The sequence below is a fragment of the Polyodon spathula genome, chromosome 7 (genome assembly GCF_017654505.1).
Source record: "Polyodon spathula isolate WHYD16114869_AA chromosome 7, ASM1765450v1, whole genome shotgun sequence".
NCBI classification, from domain to species: domain Eukaryota; kingdom Metazoa; phylum Chordata; class Actinopteri; order Acipenseriformes; family Polyodontidae; genus Polyodon; species Polyodon spathula.
Window position 1 is genome coordinate 42,078,038 of NC_054540.1, and position 12,806 is coordinate 42,090,843.

The following is a 12,806-nucleotide window of genomic DNA, read 5'->3' on the forward strand; positions in this document are numbered from 1 at the left end:
CAACCCCCACATTAATATTTGGTAGAGCCACCATTCGCTGCAATAAGAGCTTTAAGTCTTTTGGGGTAAGTATGTACCAGCTTTGCACACAGTGTCGGAGTGATTTTGGCCCATTCTTCTTGGCAGATTTGCTCCAGGTTGTTCAGGTTGGTTGGACGACGCCTGTGGACCTCAATTTTCAAATAGTGCCAGAGATTCTCAATGGAATTGAGATCAGGACTTTGACTGGGCCACTGTAGGACATTCACCTTTTTGTTCTTGAGCCACTTCAATGTTGCTTTGGCCTTGTGCTTGGGATCATTGTCCTGCTGAAAGGTGGATTTCCTCCCAAGCTTCAGCTTTTTAGCAGACTGAAGCAGAATATCTTGCAGTATTTTCCTGTATTTTGCTCCATCCATTCTTCCTTCAATTGTAACAAGATGCCCAGTCCCTGCGATGAGAAGCATCCCCACAGCATGATGCTGCCACCACCATACTTCACTGTAGGGATGGTGTGTCTTGAGGCATGGACAGTGTTAGGTTTGCGCCACACATAGCGCTTTGAGTTTTGGCCAAAAAGCTCTATCTTGGTCTCATCTGACCACAAAACCTTTTCCCACATCACAGCTGGGCCACTCTCATGCTTTCTGGCAAACTCCAGACGTGCTTTCAGATGGTACTTTTTGAGTAATGGCTTCTTTCTTGCCACCCTCCCATACAGGCCAGTGTTATGCAGAGTCTTGATATGGTTGACTGGTGCACCATTACTCCACTCCCAGCCACTGAACTCTGCAGCTCCTTCAAAGTGATTGTTGGCCTCTCTGTGGCTTCTCTCACAAGTCTCCTTCTTGTCTGAGCGCTGAGTTTTGAGGGATGGCCTTTTCTTGGCAGTGCCTGGGTGGTGTGATGCAGCTTCCATTTCCTGATTATTGATCCAACTGTGCTCACTGGGATATCCAAACACTTGGATATTATTTTGTACTCTTTCCCTAATCTGTGCATTTGTATTACTTTATCTCTAACTTCTGTAGAATGCTCTTTGGTCTTCATTTTCCTTCAGATTCACAGCCTTACCAATGATCCTTCAACAGTAGGGTTTTTATCCAGGAAAGTAATTGTCCCTGACTTTGTGCAAGTGTACCTAGAAGAATTGATGCTGTTTTGAAGGCAAAGGGTGGTCACACCAAATATGGATTTGATGTAGATTTTTCTTCTGTTCACTCACTTTGCATTTAGTTAATTGATAAATCTAAACTATTAACATGTCTATTTTTGAAATCATTCTTACTTTACAGCATTTTTTCACACCTGCCTAAAACTTTTGCACAGTACTGTATATATAGACATACACACACACACACACACACACACATTGCGGGTGTCGGGGTCCAATACAAATCCGCTATATATCGAGGGTCGTGATATAGCGAGAGACCCATAGAAAAACAAATAGGCTAATAACAAAAACCACTCCCTTGTTTTATTGGCAGGCGTCAGGATCCAGTATAAGTCCTCTCCACACCCGCTTTTTCTCATTTTAGTATAAAAAACGGTGCAACATTTTCATTCATACTGTGAAGGGTAATTGCTTCTCGTCAACTTCAGTTTCCAGTTCAATTTCATGAGTCTTCCTCTCCTTTCTCAAATGCACAAACCCGCTGCATTGAAAGAATCCTATTCTCAACACAGGAGGCTTGTTGCTAGGGAGCTGACATCACTTCCCTGTGACTTTTACTAGTGTATTGCTGCTGCCACAAGTTAACACCTCGTTGCCTAAAATAAAAACCACTTCAGCAAGTAGCTATTTAATTTGCTTTGTGTTACTGTGCAATACGCGTGTATATGATAACAGTATGATATTAATGCTTTGTTTTTAATTATTTTGTATATTTTAGTTTGTGACGTGCAGTACAAAATAAAACAGTAATTCTCAAAGTTAAATTATCTATGTATATTGCAGCTAAGCATGCGCAGTTAGACTGTAAAAATGGTGAGCAAACTCCAGCACCGCAATATATCCGAATCCGCAGTATAGCGAGGGGCGGGTGTGAAAGTCTACACCCCTTTCGGAATTTTCACCTTTTCTTGCCTTATAGCCTGGAACTAAAATGCATTAAAATAGTTTTTTTTTCTTCATTTATCTACACATCCTACCCCACAACTTCCAAGTGAAAAATATTCTAGAAATTAGTAGAAAATTAATTAAAAATAAAAACTGAAATTGCAATAGCAATCGTAAATTAGCTCAGGTGTAACCAATCGCCTACAAAATCACACACCAAGTTAAGTGTCCTCCACCTATGTTAAATTGTAGTGATTCACATGATTTCAGGACAAATTCAGCAGTTCCTGTAGGTTCCCTCTGCTGGGTAGTGCATTTCAAAACAAAGACTCAACCATGAGCACCAAGGCGCTTTCAAAAGAACTCTGGGACAAAGTTGTTGAAAGGCACAGATCAGGGGATGGGTATAAAATATATATATATATATTATATAATATATATATATATATATATATATATATATACTATATATATATATATATATATATATATATATATATATATAATCTATATATATATATATATTATAATCCCTTACCGGGTTGAATAGCACAATCAAGACGATTATTGGGAAGTGGAAGGTGTATGGCACCACTAAGACCCTGTCTAGATCAGGCCATCCCTCCAAACTGGAGACTGATCAGAGAGGCTACCAAGAGGCCAATGGCAACTTTGCAAAAGGTACAGGCTTTTATGGCCAAGACTGGTCAAAGTGTGCATGTGACAACATCCCAAGCACTCCACACACCTGGCCTGTATGATAGGGTAGCAAGAAGTAAGCCATTACTCAAGAAAGCCCACCTTGAAATCGCATTTGAAGTATGCACAAAAACACTCAGGAGATTCTGTAGCCATGTGGCAAAAAGTTTTGTGGTCTGACTAAAATGGAACTTTTTGACCTAAATGCAGTGTTATGTTGGCCGCAAACCTAACACAGTGCATCACCCAAAGAACACCATCCCTACTGTGAAGCATGGTGGTGGCAGCATCATGTTATGGGGATGTTTCTCATCAGCAGGAACTGGGGTACTTGTCAGGATAGAAGGGAAAATGAATGGAGCAAAGTACAGAGAAGTCCTTGAGGAAAACCTGCTTCCCTCTGCAAGAAAGCTGAAACTGGGATGGAAGTTAATCTTTCAGCATGACAACGACCCAAAGCTACACTGGAGTGGCTAAGGAACAAAAAAGGTCCTTGCGTGGCCCAGTCAGAGCCCCGACCTAAATCCAATCGAAAATTTGTGGCATTACTTGAAGATTGCTGTCCATCGACACTCCCTAAGAACTTCACAGAGTTTGAACAGTTTTGTAAAGAAGAATGGTCAAATACTGCCAAATCTATGTGTGCAAAGTTGGTAGAAAGACCTATCCCAACAGACTCACAGCTGTAATTGCTGCCAAAGGTGCTTCTACCAAGTATTAACTCAGGGGGGTAGAGACTTATCCAATTATGATCTTTCAGTTTTGTATTTAATATATAATTTTTTCCTCAATAAAAACCTTTCCCCTTAACAGTGTGGAGTATGCTGTGTAGATAAGTGGAATAAAACCTCAATTAAATGCATGGAATGCTGAGGCAATGACAACAAAATGTGAAAAAAGTTCAAGGGGGTGTAGACTTTCCATAGGCACTGTGTATATATTAATTAATCTCACATATCACAAAGAGCTCTTTTTAATTGCCATTCTTGAAACTGTTGTGCTAATTCTGGTGAGAAGGTAAATAAGTGCAAGGTATTTTTGCCATTTGTAGCGAATAAGAACATCTCATTTTTGTATCCGAATGTATGTCAAAAAATATTCGTTTGAATATTTGTCCCAGCACTAGATGAACGAGCATACGTGCATAATCCAAAGCGAGGACTCAGGAAACCCTTGCATTCTTCCATCTGTAGGGAACTGAAGGAACTGGAAAGTTGCAGTAGTTTATTATAAAACCCTTTCCCTCATGTAATCACCCCTTTCAGAAATACTTTCTTTATCCTGGATGTGTCTGATCCCACTGCATTAGTGGAATGGAAGAGATTTCCATTAGCTACACCATCTTGCCCCTGTGTGACCCAATTCTGGCACAGAGCACCATGCATGTGCATTGATATTGCATCTCGTTCTAGGAATACTCACGGATACAAATTCGTCAAAGCTGATCTTGCCGTCTTTGTCTTTGTCTCCTTCCGTCATCAGCTTCTGAATGATCTCCCGGACTTTATAGCCTGGCATTGGAAGGTTAGCCTCTTTGAAAAGTTCCTGGAGCTCATAGTCACACACAAAGCCATTTCCGTTGAGATCTGCAGTGAAACACAACACAGTTAGCAGTGTAGCAGTGTCTTTTTTTTTTTTTTTTTTTTTTTTTTTTTTTTAAGCCTGTACCCTTTATTTATTATATTCTAGCATGTATTTACCCGTGTAAAACAGTACCAAGACATGGTTCTCAGGTTACCATGTTTTTTCTTCCATAACTATGTAGAGTACCCAATGGTAGAATATGTACCACTACTAAGAATTGTAAAATACTAAATGCTGGAATATGTACAAATGCTAAGAAGAATTGTAAAATCGTTTCACGAATGTTTTTATGTTCTTTCTCAACATTTTCACTGAATTACTAAACCATTCTGCCCTTATTTCCCATGGTGAGCCATTTGCCAGACAGTGCTTGGTATATGGCCCCACAACCAAATGATATTCAACTAATTTTCATTGTCAGACCAATGCGTTTCAGTTTGTGGTTGTATATCACAGCCTGTCATTCCTATACCCTGAAACACTCACCATGGTCAGCAATGCAGCACGGTCAGCCCATGTCCAGAGCCACTCCAGTAAAGCAATTTAATAGTTCTGTATGTCAACAAGGCAATGCTCACCAACTTTCTCAAAAGCCTCTCGGAGTTCTTCAAGCTCGTCCTTTGAGATCTTGCCCGCCATCTCTCTCAAAAAGGTCCTGTGACGTGTTTCCAAAACTGAGAGTGATCCTGTGGAGAATGATGAGACTGTGAGCAGCAAGAAACAAAGCTTCACTCACTCTGCAGCAGCTGGCCTAATATTGGCTTTTCTTCCATTTATTTTCAAATCTTAAGATAAAAGTTTCCACTTGTATTACAATGCGTGTACATAAAAAAGAGAAGATTTACAAGCACCACACATTCATTTAAAACTATGACAAACACTTCAGCACTGTGCCTTCATCAGGGTTCAAAATATTAAAGGAAAACTCCATTGACGAGAATGTGGGGCTCACTGCCTTTGTGCTACACATGCTGTACAGTGTCAATCTGAAATCATAAGAACATAAGAAAGTTTACAAAACAAGAGGAGGCATTTCGGCCCATCTTGCTCATTTAGTTGCTAGTAGCTTATTGATCCCAGAATCTCATCAAGCAGCTTCTTGAAGGATCCCAGGGTGTCCGCTTCAACAACATTACTGTGGAGTTGGTTCCAGACCCTCACAATTCTCTGTGTAAAAAAGTGCCTCCTATTTTCTGTTCTGAATGCCGCTTTGTCTAATCTCCATTTGTGACCCCTGGTCCCTGTTTCTTTTTTCAAACAGCCAGTTATAGAAACTAAACATTTCCTCTATTAAACAAAGTAGATATATACTATTTATTTCCAATTCATTATTGTTACACCGGATAATGTGTATAAATACATATGAACTTTAATTACATCTCTTACTTCAACAACCGGCTTACTTAATTAAAAGCCTATCATTCTTTCACATGAGCAAAGACTACTGTCATGCAAACCCATGAGTTGACTGTTTCAATAAGCCCTGTACCTAGGAATTCTCTCACATAAATAACTACCCGAGACAGAAACATAAACCCAGGAGATGAGCCGGCATGACAGTGACTGCCCCGACTCAACAGTGAAGCTCATACAAGTTGAACACGGTTGCTTATAGGGGCGTGAATTTCAAAATAAAACACATTTGAGAACAACGTGCACATATCCAATACCCACCTAGCAGTAGCTAGCACATTTTGCAAGTTGCTTTGCAAATTATTGAACATCATATTCTTTTGTCACTCATAATAATTCCACCCAGTATATATTCCGAGCACAGAGCATGCTGTATTTCGTAATACAGTAGTTAATTTGTGTTTGCCCACTGCATGCTGCTTTCATGTAGGTTACCACCCATGACTGCTATTCCACTTAATCCTGGCTGTCTCCATTGGGTATTTCACTCAGGCAGGAACAGACACTGAGGAAGTTACTGTTTATTATCGAGAGATTCACAAATGCAAATCAGCGGTGATCACATTCTGCATTTCTGTGGCCTCTGAGTCTTATTTCTCTAAAATACTGAGTGAGGCTGGATGCTAACTGAGAGCCTCGTAGTTTGACAGCTGGTAAAAAAATCACTATGAAACAGGACTGCAATAGTAAAAACCATATTACATAAATCACCCTTCTCCTTCAGGGGCTGATCAAATGATTTTCTTACAGCTCCTAGTATAGCTCTCGATTCTTGATGATTGAGGAAATGTATAAAAGGGTTCAATTAGCAGGAGCAGATTTTTCTCTTGCCTGTCATCAGGACTGGGGTCAATTCCTGTGTTTCAATTCAATTTCCTTTTTAAAATCAATTCCAATTCCTTTTTAAAATCAATTAAATTTCCTTTTTAAAATCAAGACCATTTCCTTTTTTAAAATAAATTCCAATTTCATTTTAAAATCAATTCAATTTCCTTTTTAAAATCAATTCCAATTCCTTTTTAAAATAAATTCCATTTCCTTTTTTAAAATCAATTCCAATTTCATTTTAAAATCAATTCAATTTCCTTTTTAAAATCAATTCCAAATTCCTTTTTAAAATCAATTCCATTTCCTTTTTTAAAATCAATTCCAATTTCATTTTAAAATCAATTCCATTTCCTTTTTTTAAATCAATTCTATTGATGCTCTTATTTGAAATCATTCTCTTCCATTTATCGTACTTACTATGTACTCTTACTGGACTTTACTTGTATAAGCAAATATTTATTATATTATAAGTTAAGCTACCCTCAGTCAAACTCACTCTTAAATGTAATTATTTACTGTATTCTTTATTTTGATCTTATTTGCTACTGATTTTTATTGTACTTTATAACTGCTCTTATCTGTAATGTGAAATTCATCAATGAGATATTGTATAATGTGGTACTTTGTAATGTGATACTTCGAAACAATTTTAGTTGTCCTGAATAAGGGTGTCTGCTAAGAACCCTGACAGACATTGATTAGCATGCAAATTCTAACAACGATTATTGATCATTATCAAGTTAAAATGCTTTTTAAAAAACAACAAAAAAAAATTCACAGTAACAGTTTAAAGGAACAACAAGTCCTCTTTTTATACAGCATGATATAAAAAACTTATTCAAACAAACCCCGATGTTTTAAGACACGTTTGATAAATACACTGGCATTTAAATATAGCTCTCTCGAATTTTCATATGCCAGCCGTCATTGTTTTGTGTAAAATATGATGAATTTGCATTGTAAACATAACAGTAAATTAAGAAAAAAAACAATCCCACTGTTGAAAGGGAGAAAAAATACATTACACTATGGCCTATTCACATGGAAATAATTCTATTTTTTTTTTTTTTTTTTGCTGTTGAGGTTACAATTTATGAATTCAAAGCCCAGCTTCTGGTGCATGCAGCAGTCTCTGGCCAGTATGCTGTGGCTGCAGAGATGCACATCACTTTTTGCTGTCATATTTAATCAGAACTTTACATGACTTTGCATAGTCACTTAGATTTGCATTATCTTAAGTGAATACAACCATATGGACATTTTTCCAAACAGTACATTAGAGGTAGCCTACCCGTTCCTGCAATGGAACTTTCCACAGTGACACATTCTCTGGTTGATCATTTTGGTGTGGTTGTTGTTTTTTGTTGTTTACCATCTACTTTTTCTGGATGTTTGTTTTTCAGATGTACAGCGAAGTTGTATTTTCGTGACAGATAGTTTTGCATTTGCATATTGCACACACTGCCTTGTCCTTACTTGTAAAAGGTACACGTCTTGTCCTTTAGATTTTCCAGAACCGAAAATGCTCCCTAATATTAGTTTTGGTTGCTCCTGGATTTCTCACCAGCTCCTGTTCCGATACCATGATGCAGACAGACACGTGAGAAGCAGGTTACGCCTGGTATTTAACCAGAAACAAACAAACAAAAACAAAAAAACCTTTTTCTGAAACAGCAGCATGTAATGTTAAATAGTGTTAGTTTGGCTCAAGACAGATGGCTGCAGTTGGGACTGATTTTAAACAAAATAACGTATAAAATAAATTAATAAAAGCAGGTTACTATCTCTGCAGCATCATCCTGTATTTGTTCACAGACGAATATTCTCAATAACTTTTAGAAGCAACAACACAGATTACGTTCTTGACAGCAAGTTAATATATACAAGACAAGTTTTTAATTTCATGGAATATTTGATTTCAAAAAAATACTATCGATTTGTTATCGTGGGGTCCCACTCGATAGATAATTCTAATATTACCATTATTGCTACAACCCTAATAATAATAAAATTTACTTTTTTAAACCAATTCCAATTCCTTCTAGGTTCTTGCTAAGAGTCGAATGAATCGAGTACTGGTACTCAGGTAAGATAACAAATTTTAAAAACAACACCATCAGACCGAGAGTACATTCATTTATAGGATCATTTTCATCATCAACACCACTAGCGGCCAATGCAAGCAACGTCTACTGCTCGCTATGTATAACCTACGCTGGAGACGTTACATAATTAAAAACTTTCTGAAGCATCTGTGAGCGCTAAAAGCATTATCAGTCCATAATGCATTACATTTGCGTAACAACAGTATTGTTGAAAACTAATTTATACTTACTTTGGAGCCAAGGTGCACACTTCTTACCAGTCCTTATATTAGTGAATCTACTCCTGAATTATACAGGCATGTAAAACAAGAGGTCATGCAAGAGCCACAGAGGGTAGCATTCACCTACAGTATCTGGTTTCAAATGAATCTCTTTTAGAAAACTCCTTTTTTAAACATGTCAGATTCTGAATTTCTTGCAAAACTGATCAACTGGCTACTGAAGTGGAACAGCGAAGATGGAGAGTCCGGGTTTACCCAGTGGAGGTGGGTTGTCGAGGATTTGTGGCACACTCTACAACCCGGTTTCTCAGAGACATCGGATTCAGTGGTCAAGAGTTGCAATGCATAATGAAGAACTTCTCTGAAGCAGCAGAGGGGAGCAGCAACTGGCTCTGGTTGAGATGAAAAGATTCTGGTTGGGGACCTCAAGCATCGTAGAAAGAAACCAACGTCGATGTAAAGGGAGGGAAGTAAGCTGGGCTTAGCTGAGTGGGGGATGAAGGGGGGGGTGATGCTGGGATGCCAGAATCACTGTTAATCCCTCTTAAGGCATTGTGGGCTAGTCGACAAAACACCAAGGATGGAAGGTGCCCATTTGAAGACCCCAGAGAAGTACCGTAGTCAGCTCAGTCCAGACGGTTGACAAGCTGATGCACTAGGGAGGGGAGGCCGCACTGTGGTTGATCCTTGGAGCCAGCATTGCAGCCGTTGTGTGTGCTGATGCGCCAGGGAGGCAAAATAGGCAGATCCCTGAAGCCAGCATTACACTTCAGCCATCTACATCAGATGGAAGGAAACGCAGATGGAGTCCAATATCTGCATGAAGTTTTAACACCTACTCTCTCACATTTGTTTCCAAAAGCTGTGCAGTTGTGTAGCTTTATTTTGGTATTATTATTAATTTTTTATAATTTTTTTTAGATTTAGCCGTGTAGTTTAACTGGTTCACTAAATTCAAGATACACAAAATCCGCGCGACCCCTCCTCACCACAACACATTTATAACAGACTTGAGGAAATGTTTCTTTCAATGCAGTTTGGAACACAGCAATTGTCAGTAACATATTAAAAGAGTAAAACTATAATACTTCGAGTTACTGAAATATGAAAATAGTTTAAAAAACAAAAAGCTTCTGCCATTTTTCCCCCCACCTTTTCAGCTGCTGATGTGCAGGGGTTTTAGTTTGTTGAAAAATAAATAAATACATACATACATACATACATACATATTACAATTACAGTCTGTAAGTTATTTTACAAATAATAATAATAATAATAATAATAATAATAATAATATAGGATAGCCTAATATCATATGTAAGCATTTTATCTGTGTAATTATAAACTTATGTCATTCTTCATGTTCTAATAGTTTCAAATCAAGCATGTCCAATAAATAACTTGTATTGCTTCTGTTCAAATCAAGTTAAAAAGCGTAATACTTTTTATTTTCCAAAGTAGCGTTCAAATCCAAAAAAAACTATGTACAGACGGTAAATGACAAACTAGGTTATCAAAACAAATTATTATTATTAATAATAATAATAAAAATAAATAAATAAATAAATAAAATTGGAATACAGTTTAAAACAAACATTTTAGCTAGGAAAAGCTTCTAAACAGTAAACGTTACTTTTTTCTTTTGTTTATTTATTTAATTTTTATCCCAATTTAAATAATCCCTCAAAGTTGAAGAAGTTTCAAATAGGAGTATGTATGTCTCTCTCCTGGCAGCCCCTTCTGGGTTTTTTTGTAACCAACAGAAGATTGGCCTTTGCTACAGCTAGCCAATCAGAAGTGATAGGGTTGGCTGTAAACATTCCCTAGTTCTGGGGTCAGCTATCCCTGGAAACAAGGTGACAAGTGAACCAAAGCACCAGCCGAGTGAAGTCTTTAGCAACGCACCACAATCAGATTATTACTGCATTTCAAATACATAAATAAAATAGCAAACTCACCACAATCAGATTATTACTGCATTTCAAATACATAAATAAAATAGCAAACTCACCACAATCAGATTATTACTGCATTTCAAATACATAAATAAAATAGCAAACTCACCACAATCAGATTATTACTGCATTTCAAATAAATAAGTCAAGTGTGTGGATTGACATTTGTTTTCTGACCGTTTCACATAAACTGATATGAACTGGTCTGAATCCAGCCTGGTGAAGATACTGCCAGTACACAGCCCTACCTGCCATAGTAATTTCACATACTTCACTGAAAGCCTGCAATGTGCCCTTCTGTTATAAACTTTACTTCCCTAACAGGGCAAATCCTGCATGAAAAACATATGGCAAACTGATGAGTTATTCATTCATTACTGAGAACAGTCTGAATAAAACAAAACAAACCCCCCCCCCACAATTCTAACATTATTAGAAGACGTTTCAGAACCACTTAACACTGTGCTTAAAAACAGCTGGACAGAGATCACATCCTATACACTAACTAACCTACCAGCGACAGAGATCACATCCTTTACACTAACTAAGCTACCAGTGACAGAGATCCCACCCTTTACACTAACTAACCTACCAGTAACAGAGATCACATCCTATACACTAACTAACCTACCAGCGACAGAGATCACATCCTTTACACTAACTAACCTACCAGTAACAGAGATCACATCCTATACACTAACTAACCTACCAGCGACAGAGATCACATCCTTTACACTAACTAACCTACCAGTTACTGCAGCTTGCTGCTACTGTATGTGCTGCTTGAATAAAATAATAAAGTCCGCTAAAACAGACTTACTGAAAAAAAGACAGGAGTGGCAAACAAGGAGATACACTGGAGATAGAGGGAGGACGGACTTGCGAGAAATATGAATCTGTAACAGTAGAGTGTGTCTGATAACACTGATGGTCAAGCTGAACAGAGCACACTGCACCTGTATGGCTGCTTTGCACAGAAGTATTTTCAGGTATGCTACGTCAATGTGTTGGTATAAAACTGCAGCTGTGCCGCTCGTTACCATAAGGGCATTTCAAAGGCATACTGTAACTAATTCATAACATACTAAATGTTTCAAAACATAAAATGGAGAAAATCGCTGAGAACTACACTAGCACCTTTCTATTGTGTAAGGAAAAGGAAAACTAGAAATATTCAGTATTAAAATCAATCATAGGCACGTTTATAAACAAACACTGACAACATTGCATATTGAACAGTGGTGTTAATGAGAGCAGATTATAGCTGTTGTCCCAAACAACAGTCCATTGGAATGAAAGTCCCATTTTAGTATTGGGTTTATGTACAATTACCAAATCACTATCAATTTGATTATGACCTGTACTAAATTCCATGTAAAATGTATGAAAACAATCATTAAAACCCATGACCAGCAGGCTGAAAATCAGCTGACCCAGCCCAAATACTTACAGGTCCATAACAAAAACTCAGTCAAAGCCTAAGCCTCCAGTTCATCCCACAGCTATGCCATGCCTCAGCAGTTCCACAGTGCACAGAGGCAGGTGCCCGCCACTTCACAAAGCATCTGCAAACCAGGACAGTAAAGTGCTGAGCAGCAGAACATGCCAAGGAGAGGGCAAGGAGGTCAGGGACCATGGCCTCCCCACACTCACAGCGGCAGAACAAGCCAGCGAGAGCGCGAGGAGGTCAGGGAGCACGGCCTCCCCACACTCACAGCGGCAGAACAAGCCAGCGAGAGCGCGAGGAGGTCAGGGAGCACGGCCTCACCAATCACACCACACCTTCACAGAACAAGCCAGCGAGAGCACAAGGAGGTCAGGGACCATGGCCTCACCAATCACACCACACCTTCACAGAACAAGCCAGCGAGAGCACAAGGAGGTCAGGGACCATGGCCTCGCCACACTCACAGCTGCAGAACAAGCCAGCGAGAGCACGAGATGGTCAGGGACCATGGCC

The 12,806-nt window shown here is 38.6% G+C and overlaps 1 protein-coding gene across 2 annotated transcripts in view; it reads right to left on the minus strand.

Moving 5' to 3' along the window:
• Nucleotides 1-4,054: 4,054 nt before the first annotated feature.
• LOC121318631 (plastin-3-like) overlaps nucleotides 4,055-12,806 on the minus strand; it is a 40,380-nt gene continuing 31,628 nt past the window's right edge. The window contains exons 1-3 of one of the 2 annotated variants that reach the window (XM_041255518.1): nucleotides 12,297-12,384; nucleotides 4,903-5,010; nucleotides 4,055-4,326 (exon numbers count right to left, since the gene is read on the minus strand). In XM_041255518.1, coding sequence (XP_041111452.1) covers nucleotides 4,070-4,326; nucleotides 4,903-4,963 — 318 coding nt within the window. In that variant the 5' untranslated portion in view covers nucleotides 4,964-5,010; nucleotides 12,297-12,384 and the 3' untranslated portion in view covers nucleotides 4,055-4,069. Of the gene's footprint in view, nucleotides 4,327-4,902; nucleotides 5,011-12,296; nucleotides 12,385-12,806 lie in introns of those variants that run through there. The other variant, XM_041255516.1, reaches the window with a different exon arrangement.